General features: G+C 52.7%; 1 protein-coding gene across 1 annotated transcript in view; it reads left to right on the top strand.

Moving 5' to 3' along the window:
* Clcn6 (chloride voltage-gated channel 6) overlaps window positions 1-12931 on the top strand; it is a 33477-nt gene that overhangs the window by 17074 nt on the left and 3472 nt on the right. Inside the window, exons 9-22 of the mRNA XM_075945671.1 lie at window positions 238-296; window positions 1153-1285; window positions 1868-1981; window positions 2241-2407; window positions 2936-3062; window positions 6074-6200; window positions 6411-6564; window positions 6662-6821; window positions 6905-7011; window positions 7843-8029; window positions 9494-9651; window positions 9811-9967; window positions 11265-11372; window positions 11461-11586. Of these exons, the coding sequence (XP_075801786.1) occupies window positions 238-296; window positions 1153-1285; window positions 1868-1981; window positions 2241-2407; window positions 2936-3062; window positions 6074-6200; window positions 6411-6564; window positions 6662-6821; window positions 6905-7011; window positions 7843-8029; window positions 9494-9651; window positions 9811-9967; window positions 11265-11372; window positions 11461-11586 (1884 nt within the window). The remainder of the gene's footprint in view (window positions 1-237; window positions 297-1152; window positions 1286-1867; window positions 1982-2240; window positions 2408-2935; window positions 3063-6073; window positions 6201-6410; window positions 6565-6661; window positions 6822-6904; window positions 7012-7842; window positions 8030-9493; window positions 9652-9810; window positions 9968-11264; window positions 11373-11460; window positions 11587-12931) is intronic.

Here is a 12931-nt window from a genome sequence, read left to right as displayed (position 1 = left end):
CTGGGGACCACACCTGTACTGTTGTGCAGACAGGCGGGCCTCCCTGGGGACCACACCTGTGCAGTTGTGCAGACATGCGGGTCTCCTTGGGGACCACACCTGTGCAGTTGTGCAGACAGGCCGGCCTGCCTGGGGACCACACCTGTGCAGTTGTGCAAATCCATGAGCCTCCTTGGGGACCATGGGTTCCTGTGCTCTGCCCTCATGGCCTCTCTGACTTTGTTTCCCCCATTTCAGTTTCAGAGCATCTCCTTACGGAAGATCCAGCTCAACTTCCCCTACTTTCGCAGTGACAGGTAAGCTCTGGGAGGCGCAGCACACCCTCACACCATGCTAGCCTGGTTCACTGTGACTCCTGGCGCACTGTGACTCAGAAAAGGAAGAGCTCTGCTTTTCTCCTGAGAATGAGAAACCAAAGGACCATGCTCAGGCAAAGATGATGGCCCAAGACTGAAAACCCAGACCAGGAAGGGCACCCGCCAGATAGACTCCTTAGCCCTGTGGGTCTGTGTGTCGCTGTCCTGTCCTGCTCCCCTCGTAGCATTATGGAACACCTTCATTTTTATATTCCCACAAGGCATGCCTGTTCTCACAGGGCTCTGCCTTTGGTGGAGAAACGTGGTTCAATAGCATCCATTGGATGTCCTATCCTCTTCCCTGAACCAGGATCCCTGTTCCGTGTTCCTAAAGATGGTCAGGTCAGGGAGCTCCTGGTCTCAGGTGAAGAGGTTAGCCCTGAAAGCATGGGGTGAGTGTTTTGACCTCAAGTCCCTGGGGTGAAAGACTTACTCTCTACTCGGTTTTGAAGGTTTTAGTGTCCTTCATCTTGTGGCTTGGGGTGGTTATGCCACGATATCCTCTTGGTATATTCCAATTGACCTAACTTCCTCCTACTAGACTCCTGTTTCTCAGACTCTACCACCTTCCAGCAGTGCCTCAGGGTTAAGGCCTTGAACACACTGGAGAGTTTCTCACCTTCAAGCTCAAGCCTGTGGGGTGTGTTTGACTCACAGACTGCCTGCCCAGGACCTTCTCTTTTGTGATTCTGACACGGACTGTGGGGGAGAAGGTTCATGGGTAAAGACGTGTTCTGAAGGCTCTTTCTTAAATAAACAGGCACATTCTCTCCCCCTCCCCTCTTCTTCTTCATAGAGACAAGCGGGACTTTGTATCAGCGGGGGCAGCTGCTGGAGTTGCTGCAGCTTTTGGGGCCCCTATAGGGGGCACCTTGTTCAGTCTGGAGGAGGGCTCGTCCTTCTGGAATCAGGGGCTCACGTGGAAAGTGGTAAGGAGCCTGTCTGTGGACGTAGGCACTAGTCCAGAGTGTACCTGGACATCACTTGGAGCATGTAACTGTGCTTTTGTCGGAGCTGGCAGGCTGACTCTGTGGACTTCCCTGTCGTAGCAGCCACAGCCTCTAAACAGTGGGCTTTTGTGCTCTTGCTGCGAGCCCACCCCGCCCCCAACTGTACACTGCATGCCAGACAGCTGCTATTCTGTCTTTGTGAACTTCTGCCGTGAGAATATGCAAGTCTCTGTTGGGGAGGGAGGAATGGCACCTGTTGTGGCCTCTTTCCTCTTGGGCGTAGGGCCTGTTCTGTAGGGAGCGCTCAGCATCAGACGGTAGATTGATGCTGGTTCACAGAGATCTCTGCCCTTTGAGGGGAGTGACGGGTTTTAAAGGACTCCCTGGCCGGCAAGATGTCTCAGTGGGTAGAGGCACTTGCTACTTCACCAGGCTGGTGTTGGGACTCCCATGATGGAAGGAGAGGACTGACTGCCACATACGCAAATACGTGTAAGATGACTGTCGAGGAGAGAGGGTGATGTCACCAGTGTTCTCACTTTTTTGTTACCCTTCCTTTAGCTCTTCTGTTCCATGTCTGCCGCCTTCACCCTCAACTTCTTCCGTTCTGGGATTCAGTTTGGAAGCTGGGGCTCTTTCCAGCTGCCTGGGTTGCTGAACTTTGGTGAATTTAAGGTATGGCTTATCCTTCCTCCCAGGATGCTTTACGTGACCCATAAAAATTGCTCTTGAGTAAACATCAGAGGGGTAGGTGGCCCCTGGAACGGCTATGGTTCCCACACGTAACTGCTCCCATGAGCAGTGTGCCCGGGCAGCCTGAACCCTCAGCAGGGAAGTGAGGCCTTCTGCTCTTGTTCCTGTCTCTGTTCCTCTCCCTTCCTGTTCTCATGGCCACTCTGGTTTTTCTTTCTCCCTCCCTTCCCCCTTCTCTCAGTGCTCTGACTCTGATAAAAAATGTCACCTCTGGACAGCTATGGATTTGGGTTTCTTCGTCGTGATGGGGGTCATTGGGGGCCTGCTGGGAGCCACATTCAACTGTCTGAACAAGAGGCTTGCAAAGTACCGTATGCGCAACGTGCACCCGAAACCTAAGCTCGTCAGGTACCTACAGTGAGCCCCTTGTGGGCAGGCCATCTCTCCCAAGGAAATGGTCCTGTGAACAGTCCCTGCTTCTCACACCCATTTCAGTTTCTCTTCCCAGACTAAGCCTATAAACAGGCTCATAAACATGCCCTATATGCCCTATGAAGGCCAGAGAAGTTACGGCCAAGTTTACATCTCAGTTACTGGGTGACTCACCCTCTTCTGACCTGCTGCTAACACATGGTCAGGAGGGTCAGCAAGCCCGCTGTGGACCTGTCTGCCGTGGGTCGCCCTTGCCCTGGACTTAGAGAAGAGAAGCCATTTAGCTCCTTAGAGAGAAGTGATGTGTGTGCAACAGCTCCCTGCCCTTTATTGCAGCTAGCTAGATGGAGCAAGTCTGGAGTGAATTCTGGATGCATGTGCCCTCACCAGGGCTGCCAGGCTTGCCCTGTTGGGAGAGGGGTGTTGGGGTGGATAGGGTGGTTGTGCGTGCTCAAGCCTAGACATCTTTTGATTGAATTGTGACAGCTGTGCTCTACTTTCCAGAGTCTTAGAGAGCCTGTTGGTGTCCCTGGTGACCACTGTGGTAGTGTTTGTGGCCTCCATGGTGTTAGGAGAATGCCGACAGTTGTCTTCTGCGAGTCAAACTGGTAATGGCTCGTTTCAGCTACAGGTAACCCCAGCAAACTTGGTGCCTTTATTCTCTCTCCAGAAATGTGCGTCTCTTTAGAGCCATGCTGTTCCATGCCCGCAGCTGAATGTACCGTGGTCCTTTAGCTGGGAGGATGTGCACAATTGCCTTGTCTTTTCTACATTGTCAAAAATTCTGGCCACTCTCTAGGGAACCACACTCATGGGAAGCTTGCTCAGTAGCTAACTCTTTACTTCTACAGACCCTTTTCCGCTCATCCCTCTTCAGGCCTGCAGGAACCTGGCCTAGGGCCATGACACCCACCACCTTGCCTCGGTGACACAAGAGTCACTTGTGGGGTGATGCTGACACCTCCCTCCCGGCATCTGGCTCTTGCGTGGCTGCTTTCCTTGGCATCTGTCCCACTCTGCACTTGCCCTTTGCAACCTTCAGGGGTCATGGGAGTGCACGCTACTTGCGTGTTTTGGTCCACTCCGATGATCCGGGAGGCAGCATGTGGCCTGGTCACCAAGGCGGAAGCTGCTGAACATCTGTGAACTCTTTCTTTTTGTTTCTCAGTCGCAGCCCAGAGCTCTCGGAGCCCCCGGGAGCCGTCTGGGAAGGCTGACTCTTCAGTCCCCAGGAAGCAGTCTGTGAAGCCCGAGGATGTTTTAGATGAGAGGCCCACGATAGGCAAGGGTCTCATCTGGCCCTGGCAGCAGCAACCAGGCAAAGGGTGACCTTTCAGATGCCTGGGACGAAAGGCAGCACACAGGCTTCATGTGATTGGCAGCGTAGAGGAAGTGGGCTGACATTTTATTTATGAGACCAAGCTTCTCAAAATGTATTTCGTTATAGAATGCTAATAATAAGACAAACAAAAGACGTTCTGTGCTCAAGCGAGATGAACCGAGAAGCGGGTGGCTGCCCTAGAGTGAAGTGTCTTTCTTGACTGGAGGACTCCCGGGGCCCGTGGCGGGTCAGCAAGCGCTAGCGAAGCTCGTGCTCCGTGTCTCGGGTCTCCACGTGTCCTGACAGCACTCTCGCCTTTATTCTTGCTCACTGTGCTGGCTGGTGATAGTATCCCCGTTTGTCAGGTGAGAAAACAGAGGCAAAGTGAGGTCTTGACCAGTATCCCTCCTCTGGTAACATACAGCATGAAGGGGAAGGTATTATTTCATTTTATAGATGAGGAAAAGCTAAGTTCCCAAAGTAAAAGACCTCCCCAGGGTCTTTAGAGAGTGGCAGTTAGTGTTGAAGCAATCTGGTCTTGTGGTCTGTTCTCTGCTGATCGGCAGGTGGTCTCTCAGCAGTGCAGCTGATCTCATGTCTTTTCCAGAGAACCTCTGGGACTGGCATCCCTCCAGACATGGTTTGGGAAACCCTGAATGTGTCCGTTAAAGTCATAGCCAAAAGTGTCCGCTGTTCCCTTCCACTCATGCTTCTCTGCCAACAGGGGGCGCTGTTCTACATCCTAGTATAGTCCACATCCTGCTGTATTGCCTGGCTGGGTCCACCTGCTAGGATTATAGACACCATTCTCCAGTGCTACAGTGTTCCCATGTGGCATCTCTGCAGCATCAGTAGTGGAGTAGAATTCGGGTGATCCTGTATCCTTAATGTCCACGTCCACAGGGACAGCAGTGAGGTGAAGCCCAGCCACTGCTCAGCACCAACCAGAAATCAGGACCGTCCGTCTGCAGATGCACTGCCTCTGCTCCTAAGTCAGGTGGCATTAAATGCCATGCTGACACAGGTTGTCAAGAATGTGAAGCCTGGCCGGGCGGTGGTGGCGCATGCCTTTAATCCCAGCACTCGGGAGGCAGAGGCAGGTGGATCTCTGTGAGTTCGAGGCCAGCCTGGTCTACAAGAGCTAGTGCCAGGACAGGCTCCAAAGCTACAGAGAAACCCTGTCTCGAAAAAACTAAAAAAAAAAAAAAAAAAAGAATGTGAAGCCTGCGACATTAGGAAAGAGTCTTTTCTTCCTTGTTTGGTTGTGTTCTCTTAGTGGCACTGGAGGGAAGGTGGCCAGGATCATGGTGTTGCTGCCAGGCTGCATGTTGCAGTTGGTTTCGTTTGCAGAAAATCCAGAATAAAGCATTTTTTTTTCTTTATTTGGAACCAAAGTTGGGGCTTTAAGTCGAGTAACGACCTGGCCAGCCACATTTCTCTCATCTGCATCAACACCCCACAGTCCCTGGGGCTTTCATTCTGAGCTCTTAGCTGTCACTTCAGAATCTGCACTAAGGAGGAAACCAAGTCTGTGGTGACCCCTGATGTAGTTATTGTGCTTAGTGACATGTGTGGATGAGGCCGAAGAGGTGGCTGGGCGGGTACGGCACTTGCCATACAAGTTCAGGACCCTGGGTTCAGGTCCCCATGACCATAGAAGAGCTTTATGCAGCTGGTGTCTGTAGTGCTAGTGCTGCTCCAGCAAGACGGGAGGTGTGGACAGGAAGTGGGGGCATCGGGCATGTGCAGCGCAGGATAAGAGACCCCAGCTCAATGTCATGTGACCTCCACCTACATCCACACAGACACAGACATACACAAATACTTTTTAAAAAGTGTTGTTGGGCAGTGGTGGCACACGTCTTTAATCCCAGCACTCGAGAGGCAGAGGCAGGTGGATCTCTGAGTTCAAGGCCAGCCTGGTCTAGTACTGAGTTCAAAGACAGCCAGGACTACACATAGAAACCCTGTCTCAAAATCAAAAAAAAAAAAGGTGTGGATGAGCAAGGCCTTCACCCTCACCCTGCTTATTTCACTCCACGTTCAGAGTACACAAGCCGAGCCTCTTAGTAGCCATCCAGCGTCCATGCATAGATGGGTACCTACCTCCTCCGGCTAGACCCCAGCTCCTCCCGGAGGTAGAGCTGTCCAGTCACCATGTGATTGCTGGGAATTGAACTCAACCTCTGGAAGAGCAGCTTGTGCTCTTAGCCTCTGAGCCATCTCTCCAGCCCGACATCTTGACTTCTTAGGAGATGGCACTGAAGACTTGTATGTCCCGGTCAGGTGCCTTTTATTGACTTTTTGATCCCCCTCTTTAGGCCACATCAGAAGATGTGAATTCTACCATCAAGACATTTTTCTGTCCCAATGATACCTACAATGACATGGCCACACTCTTCTTCAACTCCCAGGAGTCTGCCATCCTGCAGCTCTTCCATCAGGACGGTGAGTGTCAGGTGCTGCCCCGCCCCCCGTCACCTACCCCCCCCCCACCCGTGGGTGTCAGCTCCCGTGCAGGGTTTTCCTCTGTAATGGCAGCCCAGTGTTGGATGGTGTGACTAGGCTGGGGTACAAAGGACCTGGGGGGGACCCACTGCAGACTTCTGGGCCTGTGCAGGCATCTGCTAGTATGACTCGGACTGCTCTCCCCTGCAGGGACTTTCAGCCCCATCACCTTGGCCTTGTTCTTCACCCTCTATTTCCTGCTGGCATGCTGGACTTTTGGCACTTCTGTCCCCAGTGGCCTTTTCGTGCCTTCCCTGCTGTGTGGAGCAGCTTTTGGACGTTTAGTTGCCAACATCCTGAAAAGGTAGTGTGGTAATGTGTATATGTTTGCCCACATTTACAAGTGTGGTCCCACACCACCAGTGTGAGTCTAAGCCTGGTTCTGTTTTTCTCTTCACCAGCTACATTGGACTGGGCCACATCTATTCTGGGACCTTTGCCCTGATTGGTGCAGCAGCTTTCTTGGGTGGGGTTGTGAGAATGACCATCAGTCTCACAGTCATCCTGATCGAGTCTACCAATGAGATCACATACGGGCTTCCCATTATGATCACTCTGATGGTGAGCACTTCCCCCAGCTGTTGGCGGGCTGCAGGCCAGGCTCAGCTCAAGGGCTGTCTTCAGGAGTCTACTTTGTGTTCCAGGTGGCCAAGTGGACGGGGGACTTTTTCAATAAGGGCATTTATGACATCCACGTGGGCCTGCGTGGCGTGCCTCTTCTGGAGTGGGAGACAGAGGTGGAGATGGACAAGTAAGAGCTGGCCACTTCATCCATCTTTGCACCAGAGTTTCTAAGCTCAGGGCTGTAGAGCCTTCCAGGATGGGAAACGGTAGCTCACATTGCTCAGATTAGAAGAAGGCACATTCACGTCCCCTGTGTGTTTGGGCATGTTGAGCAGCTTGAGTTGGTTAGGAGTCTGGAGAGCAGGCTGGGTAGCATGGTGGGACCTGGAGGCAAGGCTTCTTTGTGAGTTTTTGGCTCCTTAGTGTCCTGGCCAAGTAAATTGTGAGAACAGGATCAAGCTTTTACTTGGCTGAGACTGTACAAAGTCCTGGCAGTGACACCAGCTTACCCACACACCCAACCAAGCACCACAGAGTCTTGACTAGGACATCCACAGGTGTTTCTGACCACTTATCTGGGTATCGGGCAGGCCTCATGAGCTAATGCAGGTCAGCAGCCTTTCCTGCAGCAAGCATTTTCAGCATTGTGAGCCTGTCAGCCCCACAGTGCTGTCACTACAACCATGGGCTCTGGCTTGTCATCCTGGTCTAAACAAGGACTCCAGAATTGTCCTAGAACTTTCAAGATGATTAGATACTAGCAGTGATACATGGCATGTGATGTGGCGTTTCAAGGAGTGGCTGGCCAGCCCTTGGGAAAGCGGAAGGGCTTCGTGGAGAGGTAGCAGTGACCCCGTAGCATGACCCAGTGGGGAGCAGTGTAGTAGGCATGGTGGTGGAAATTGGAGGAAGACAGGCCCCAGTGATCCAGGTGCAGATGGAGAAGCAGCACTGCCCAGTCCAGCCTGTCCCTGGTGGTGGTGTCTCTTTGAGGCTGTTACAGCTTCCTCCTGTACAGGCTGAGAGCCAGTGACATCATGGAGCCCAACCTGACGTACGTCTACCCACACACACGTATCCAGTCTCTGGTGAGCATCCTGCGCACCACCGTCCACCACGCCTTCCCGGTGGTCACGGAGAACCGGGGCAACGAGAAGGAGTTCATGAAGGGCAATCAGCTCATCAGCAACAACATTAAGTTCAAGGTAAAAAAAAAAATGGCCCCAAAGGGAAGGCCAGTGAGGAAGGACCATCTGGCCTAACACTCATACTTTGTAATACTGCCTCTGAAGCCGTAGTGGACGTGGACTCTGTCAGTTTAGGGAAAGTCTGTAGCACCCTCCTGTATGACCCAGTAGGCAGCAGGAAGCACGTGGGTGGGCCCCCTTTTAAAGCCAGGAGGCTTGGTGTTAATTATTTACCATATGCAAGCATCTGGGAGGGTTCTAGAGTTGCTGACACAAATGGACTCTGACCTACTTAGGAAAATGGGGGCCTAGGCGGAAGGATCCTTGAGAGCTCCAGGCCAGCCTGGAGTACCTAGAGAAACCCTGTCTCAATAAACCACAGACAGAATGAGAAAGAAATTGACTAGAAGCTGTAGACATAGCTCTGGGCTCTAGGGATGCAGATACTGGCCTCCTAATGCCATTTGTGTACCCAGAGGAATGGGCAAGTGGCTGGTCTCTGCCCTTGGGTAGCTTGAGCTCACAGCCCAGGCCCATCCCTCATGCAGACAATGTGACCTTCGTTGCCTTTGCTGTCTTTGGGAAGGGCAGACACACATTGACAGTCTCTCCAAGAGGCCGTAAGAGAAAAGTTGTTTTTCCTCTGCAGAATTGAGGGGTGCCTCTCCAAATGAGAGAAGGTGGAGTCTTAGGCTAGCAAAGCCATGAGGTTGGGTACAGTAGATAACTTTGCATTACTGTGACAAAATGTGTGGCATAAAATCACTAGAAAGGCCAGGCAGTGGTGGCACATGCCTGCGATCCCAGCACACGGGAGGCAGAGGCAGGCAGATCTCTGAGTTCAAGGCCAGCCTGGTCTACAGAGCAAGTTCCTGAACAATCAGGACTACACAGAGAAACCCTGTCTCAAAAAAAAAAAAACAAAACAAAAAATAAACCATTTCGAAGGACTCCTTTTGAGGTGTCTTTCTGTCCGTCAGGGTCAGGAAGATGTGCAGGGGAAATAGCAGCAGCATGGTGGGGAGGAAGCAGAAGGCGAGTACAGGAAGGGGAAGGGCAAGATACGGCCCCGAGAACCAGACAGACGTGCATGCATATGTATGTGACCCTGCTTCCCCCAGCCATACCCCAGCTTCTCCTCTTCATCCGTCTGTGAGGTCAAAGCCCTCGGGGTCTGGTCCTATGGAAACAGACACCCAGAGGCTGCTTCCATATCACTACACCCTGGTCAGACTGACCGTCAAGATCAGCTGACACACTTGGGCTGGGCAGAGTTGGGACTGTAGTGCAGTGGTAGAGGCTTCCCTATCAGCTTTGTATTCAATCCAAGGAACTGGCTGACCTGCACCTCAGAAAGGCTTGCTGAGCTCCGTGGAAAGTGCTCTTTCCACATCACAGCCCCGTGGGTGCTCCTGTGTTTGTGTGCCCAGCACCACCATCCCTGTCCTGTAAGGACTCATTGTCTCCACACCCCATCCACAGAAATCCAGTATCCTCACTCGTGCCGGTGAGCAACGCAAGCGGGGCCAGTCCATGAAGTCCTACCCTTCCAGCGAGCTCCGAAATGTGTGTGATGAGCATGTGGCCTCGGAGGAGCCCGCAGAGAAGGAGGATCTGCTGCAGCAGATGCTGGAGAGGAGGTGAGGTCCTTGCACTCCGCAGCCTCGGGGTGGAGCACTCTGCACCCAGTGGGTGAGAGTGAGCCCTTGAGCGTCTGGAGATCGTGGGAAGGTGACGAGGCTGTGGCGGACGTGACCCTGCTGAGGGATACGAGGCAGCATCTGGTTTTTGTGTAACAGATACACTCCCTACCCCAACCTATACCCTGACCAGTCCCCGAGTGAAGACTGGACCATGGAGGAGCGCTTCCGCCCGCTGACCTTCCATGGCCTCGTCCTGCGCTCGCAGCTCGTCACCCTGCTTGTCCGAGGAGTGTGTTATTCGGAAAGTCAGTCTGTAAGTCTGGGCCCTGGTGTCCTGCAAGGCAGGAAGGTGACGGGCAGGCCCTGTTGTTGAGGGAGAGGTGGTCTGTGTGAGCTCCCAGGTGAGAGGGAGGTGAGAACTAGTTGATTCCTGTTGTCCCGCTTTCCTAGTGGAAGACGGACACCTCCTCCCCCCGCCAGCTCTGCTGTAGCCACCTTCTCTCTTTCATTTGGTTTTTAGGGTGTCCCCATGGCACCCAAGTCCATACCCCTCACACCTTCTTTTCAGCAGGAGGCTGAGCAAGTCCCCCAGAGTCCTGGCTTCCAGAGTGACTCTGCTGATGTTGGGAGTTGGGGTTTCTACCATGTAGCCACCTGAGCCCCTCTATGGTCCGCTAAGCCTATAGAAGAGCTGTTACCCTGGTGCAGGGGCCTGGGTGGAGTGTGGGTGACCAGCCTGGTTGGCGTGGGTAGAGAAAACCATGGGGACCTTAGAGACAAGAAAGTTGGAGTGGCAACCAAGTTTGGGGCCTGAAGTACTTTGCCTGGCTACTAGAGCAGATAGATTCTGGGACTCCCCCGCAGTGGAGCCCGCTATGAGCCAGGTGAAGGCAGAGTGGAGTTAGGGAGCGGGGCCCACTGAGGACAATAGCCAGCCAGCACTGTGGCTCCTGTGCTGTCCTGTGAGCCCTCTCCCTGACCTCCTTGCCCTGTGACAGCAGCAGTGAGATCGAGGGGTGGTGATAGCACCCCATGGGACCCTGCTGTAGCCGCTGCATCCAACTGCCATCAGCCTGGTAGCTCGAAGCAGGATTTATCTTAGTTCAAGACCATAAGTACCAGATTGAGAGCGCATGGCACAGCTCGCTGAAGGCATTAGGAGAGGGGCTTTCCCGGCCTCCTCCAGTCCCTGTGGTGCGTCAACTCCTGGCCTTGCTGCCTGCAAACACCATTTCAGTTTGACTTCTGTGCATGCGCGGGGCTTCCTCTTCCGCTCCCCATTGTGTAGGGACACCTGATGCTGGAATTCGCCCTAGTCCAGCGAGAACTCATTGTAAGCACATCGGCAGAAACTGTTTCCAGTAAAGGCAGCTGATAGGTTTACAGGTTGTCTCTGTCTGTGGGGACACATTTCATCCCACAACCCCTATTAGCAGTTTTCTCATCTGTTAGGACCTGCTTTGCTATCAGGCTGTCTCTGTCCTTAGCACCCGCTGTGGCCCCTGTTACTGGAAGACACTAGCTAGCAGAACTGGGGAGGGACTGTCAGAGTGACCCTCCTGGCGGCTGTTGTGTTGCAAGGCTGCTGTGTGTCTTGGTTGGAATTGCAGAGTGCCAGCCAGCCACGCCTTTCTTATGCGGAGATGGCCGAGGACTACCCGCGGTATCCGGACATACATGACCTGGATCTCACATTGCTGAATCCCCGGATGATTGTGGTGAGGAGGGCTGTCCCTCGGGGCTGTCCCATGTGCTATGCCCATGCTCATCCCAGGCTGTGGGTGATTCTTGCTTTCTCTTCTGCAGGATGTCACTCCATATATGAACCCTTCACCATTCACTGTCTCCCCCAACACCCATGTCTCCCAAGTTTTCAACCTGTTTAGAACCATGGGCCTGCGCCACCTGCCTGTGGTGAATGCGGTGGGAGAGGTGAGTGATCTGGGTGGAGACCAGTGTCCCTGACTGCCTCTGCTCTGTCCACCCACCCTGTCTCTTGTCTGTTGCATCAGTCCAGCAGGGGGCGCCCTGTGATCTACCTTCCATTCCTCCATTGCCTGCTCTTGTCTCAGCTCGGGGGCTTCTTACCTCCCCCTAGTCTGTGTTCTTTGCTCCTAACTCTTCTGGGCATATGTAGCATTAATAGAATTTAAGGTGAAATTCTCAGAGGGTTTTAAAAAGTAGCACACCCAGTGATTATTCTCGTGGGCTCTCCCATCATTTCTTTTCCGAGTTAATTGTATTTGTGGTGTATGTGAGCCCAGCTTTGTGGAGCTGGTTCTCTCCTTCCACCTTCAGTGGCTGGGAATCGAACTCTGGTCACCAGGCTTGCGTGGTGAGCGTATTTTCCCTCTGAGCCAGCTTGTCAGCCCAACTTAACTTTTTTTCTTTTTAAAAAGATTGTATTTATTTATTTATTTTTATTTATTTATTATGTGTGCAGTGTTCTGCCTGCTTGTATGCTTGCAGGCCAGAAGAGGGCACCAGATCTCATTACAGATGGTTGTGAGCTACCACATAGTTGCTGGAAATTAAACTCAGGACCTCTGGAAGAGCAGCCAGTGCTCTTAACCTCTGAGCCATCTCTCTAGTCCCAACTTAATTTTTTTAAATTACATAGCTATTGTTACATTATCATACTATATTGTAGCAAAATAAGAAAACAACAATAAGCCCTGCCCCTGCCCTGCTGAGGTTGCTGCCCTGTCACCTTCCCTGCGTGCGGGTTCTCTGTGCCTAGAGGTTCTCACCGAGGGTTTGCCGTAGGTGCTCGGCTCTGCTGCCTCTTGTTTTGTCTTAGGTATGCTAGGCGGTTATTCTACCATTGAGCTACAATGCTCCACCCACCTGTGCGACAGTCAGGCCTCATGGCTGTGTGGCCCATGTCCTCCTCTTCCAGTTGAGTTTCAGTACATGTCACCAGAATGAGCCTGTAAGGAAGTGGTGCCTCTTTATGGGACCTCCTGCCTTCTCTCCATCCTTCCCTTCCATCCCATGCTGGCCTTGAACTTGAGGCAGTCCTCCTGACATAGCCTGTCGTGTGCTGTTACAGGCATGTGCCCTGGTTAAGGATATATGCCAGCCAGTTTTATGTCGACTTGAGGAAAGCTAGAATCATTTGGGAATAGGGACTCTGAACTGAGAAAATGCCTCCATAATAGTGGTCTGTAGACAAAAGCGTAGTACATTTTATTAGTGGTTGATGTGAGAGGGCCCAGCCCATTATAGATGGTGCCATCCCTGGGCTAGTGGTCCTGTGTGCTATCACAGAACAGGC

Source organism: Microtus pennsylvanicus, chromosome 13 (assembly GCF_037038515.1).
Source record: "Microtus pennsylvanicus isolate mMicPen1 chromosome 13, mMicPen1.hap1, whole genome shotgun sequence".
Taxonomy (NCBI): Eukaryota; Metazoa; Chordata; class Mammalia; order Rodentia; family Cricetidae; genus Microtus; species Microtus pennsylvanicus.
Note: the sequence above shows the minus strand (reverse complement) of the source record. Positions and strands in the feature narration are given on the sequence as shown.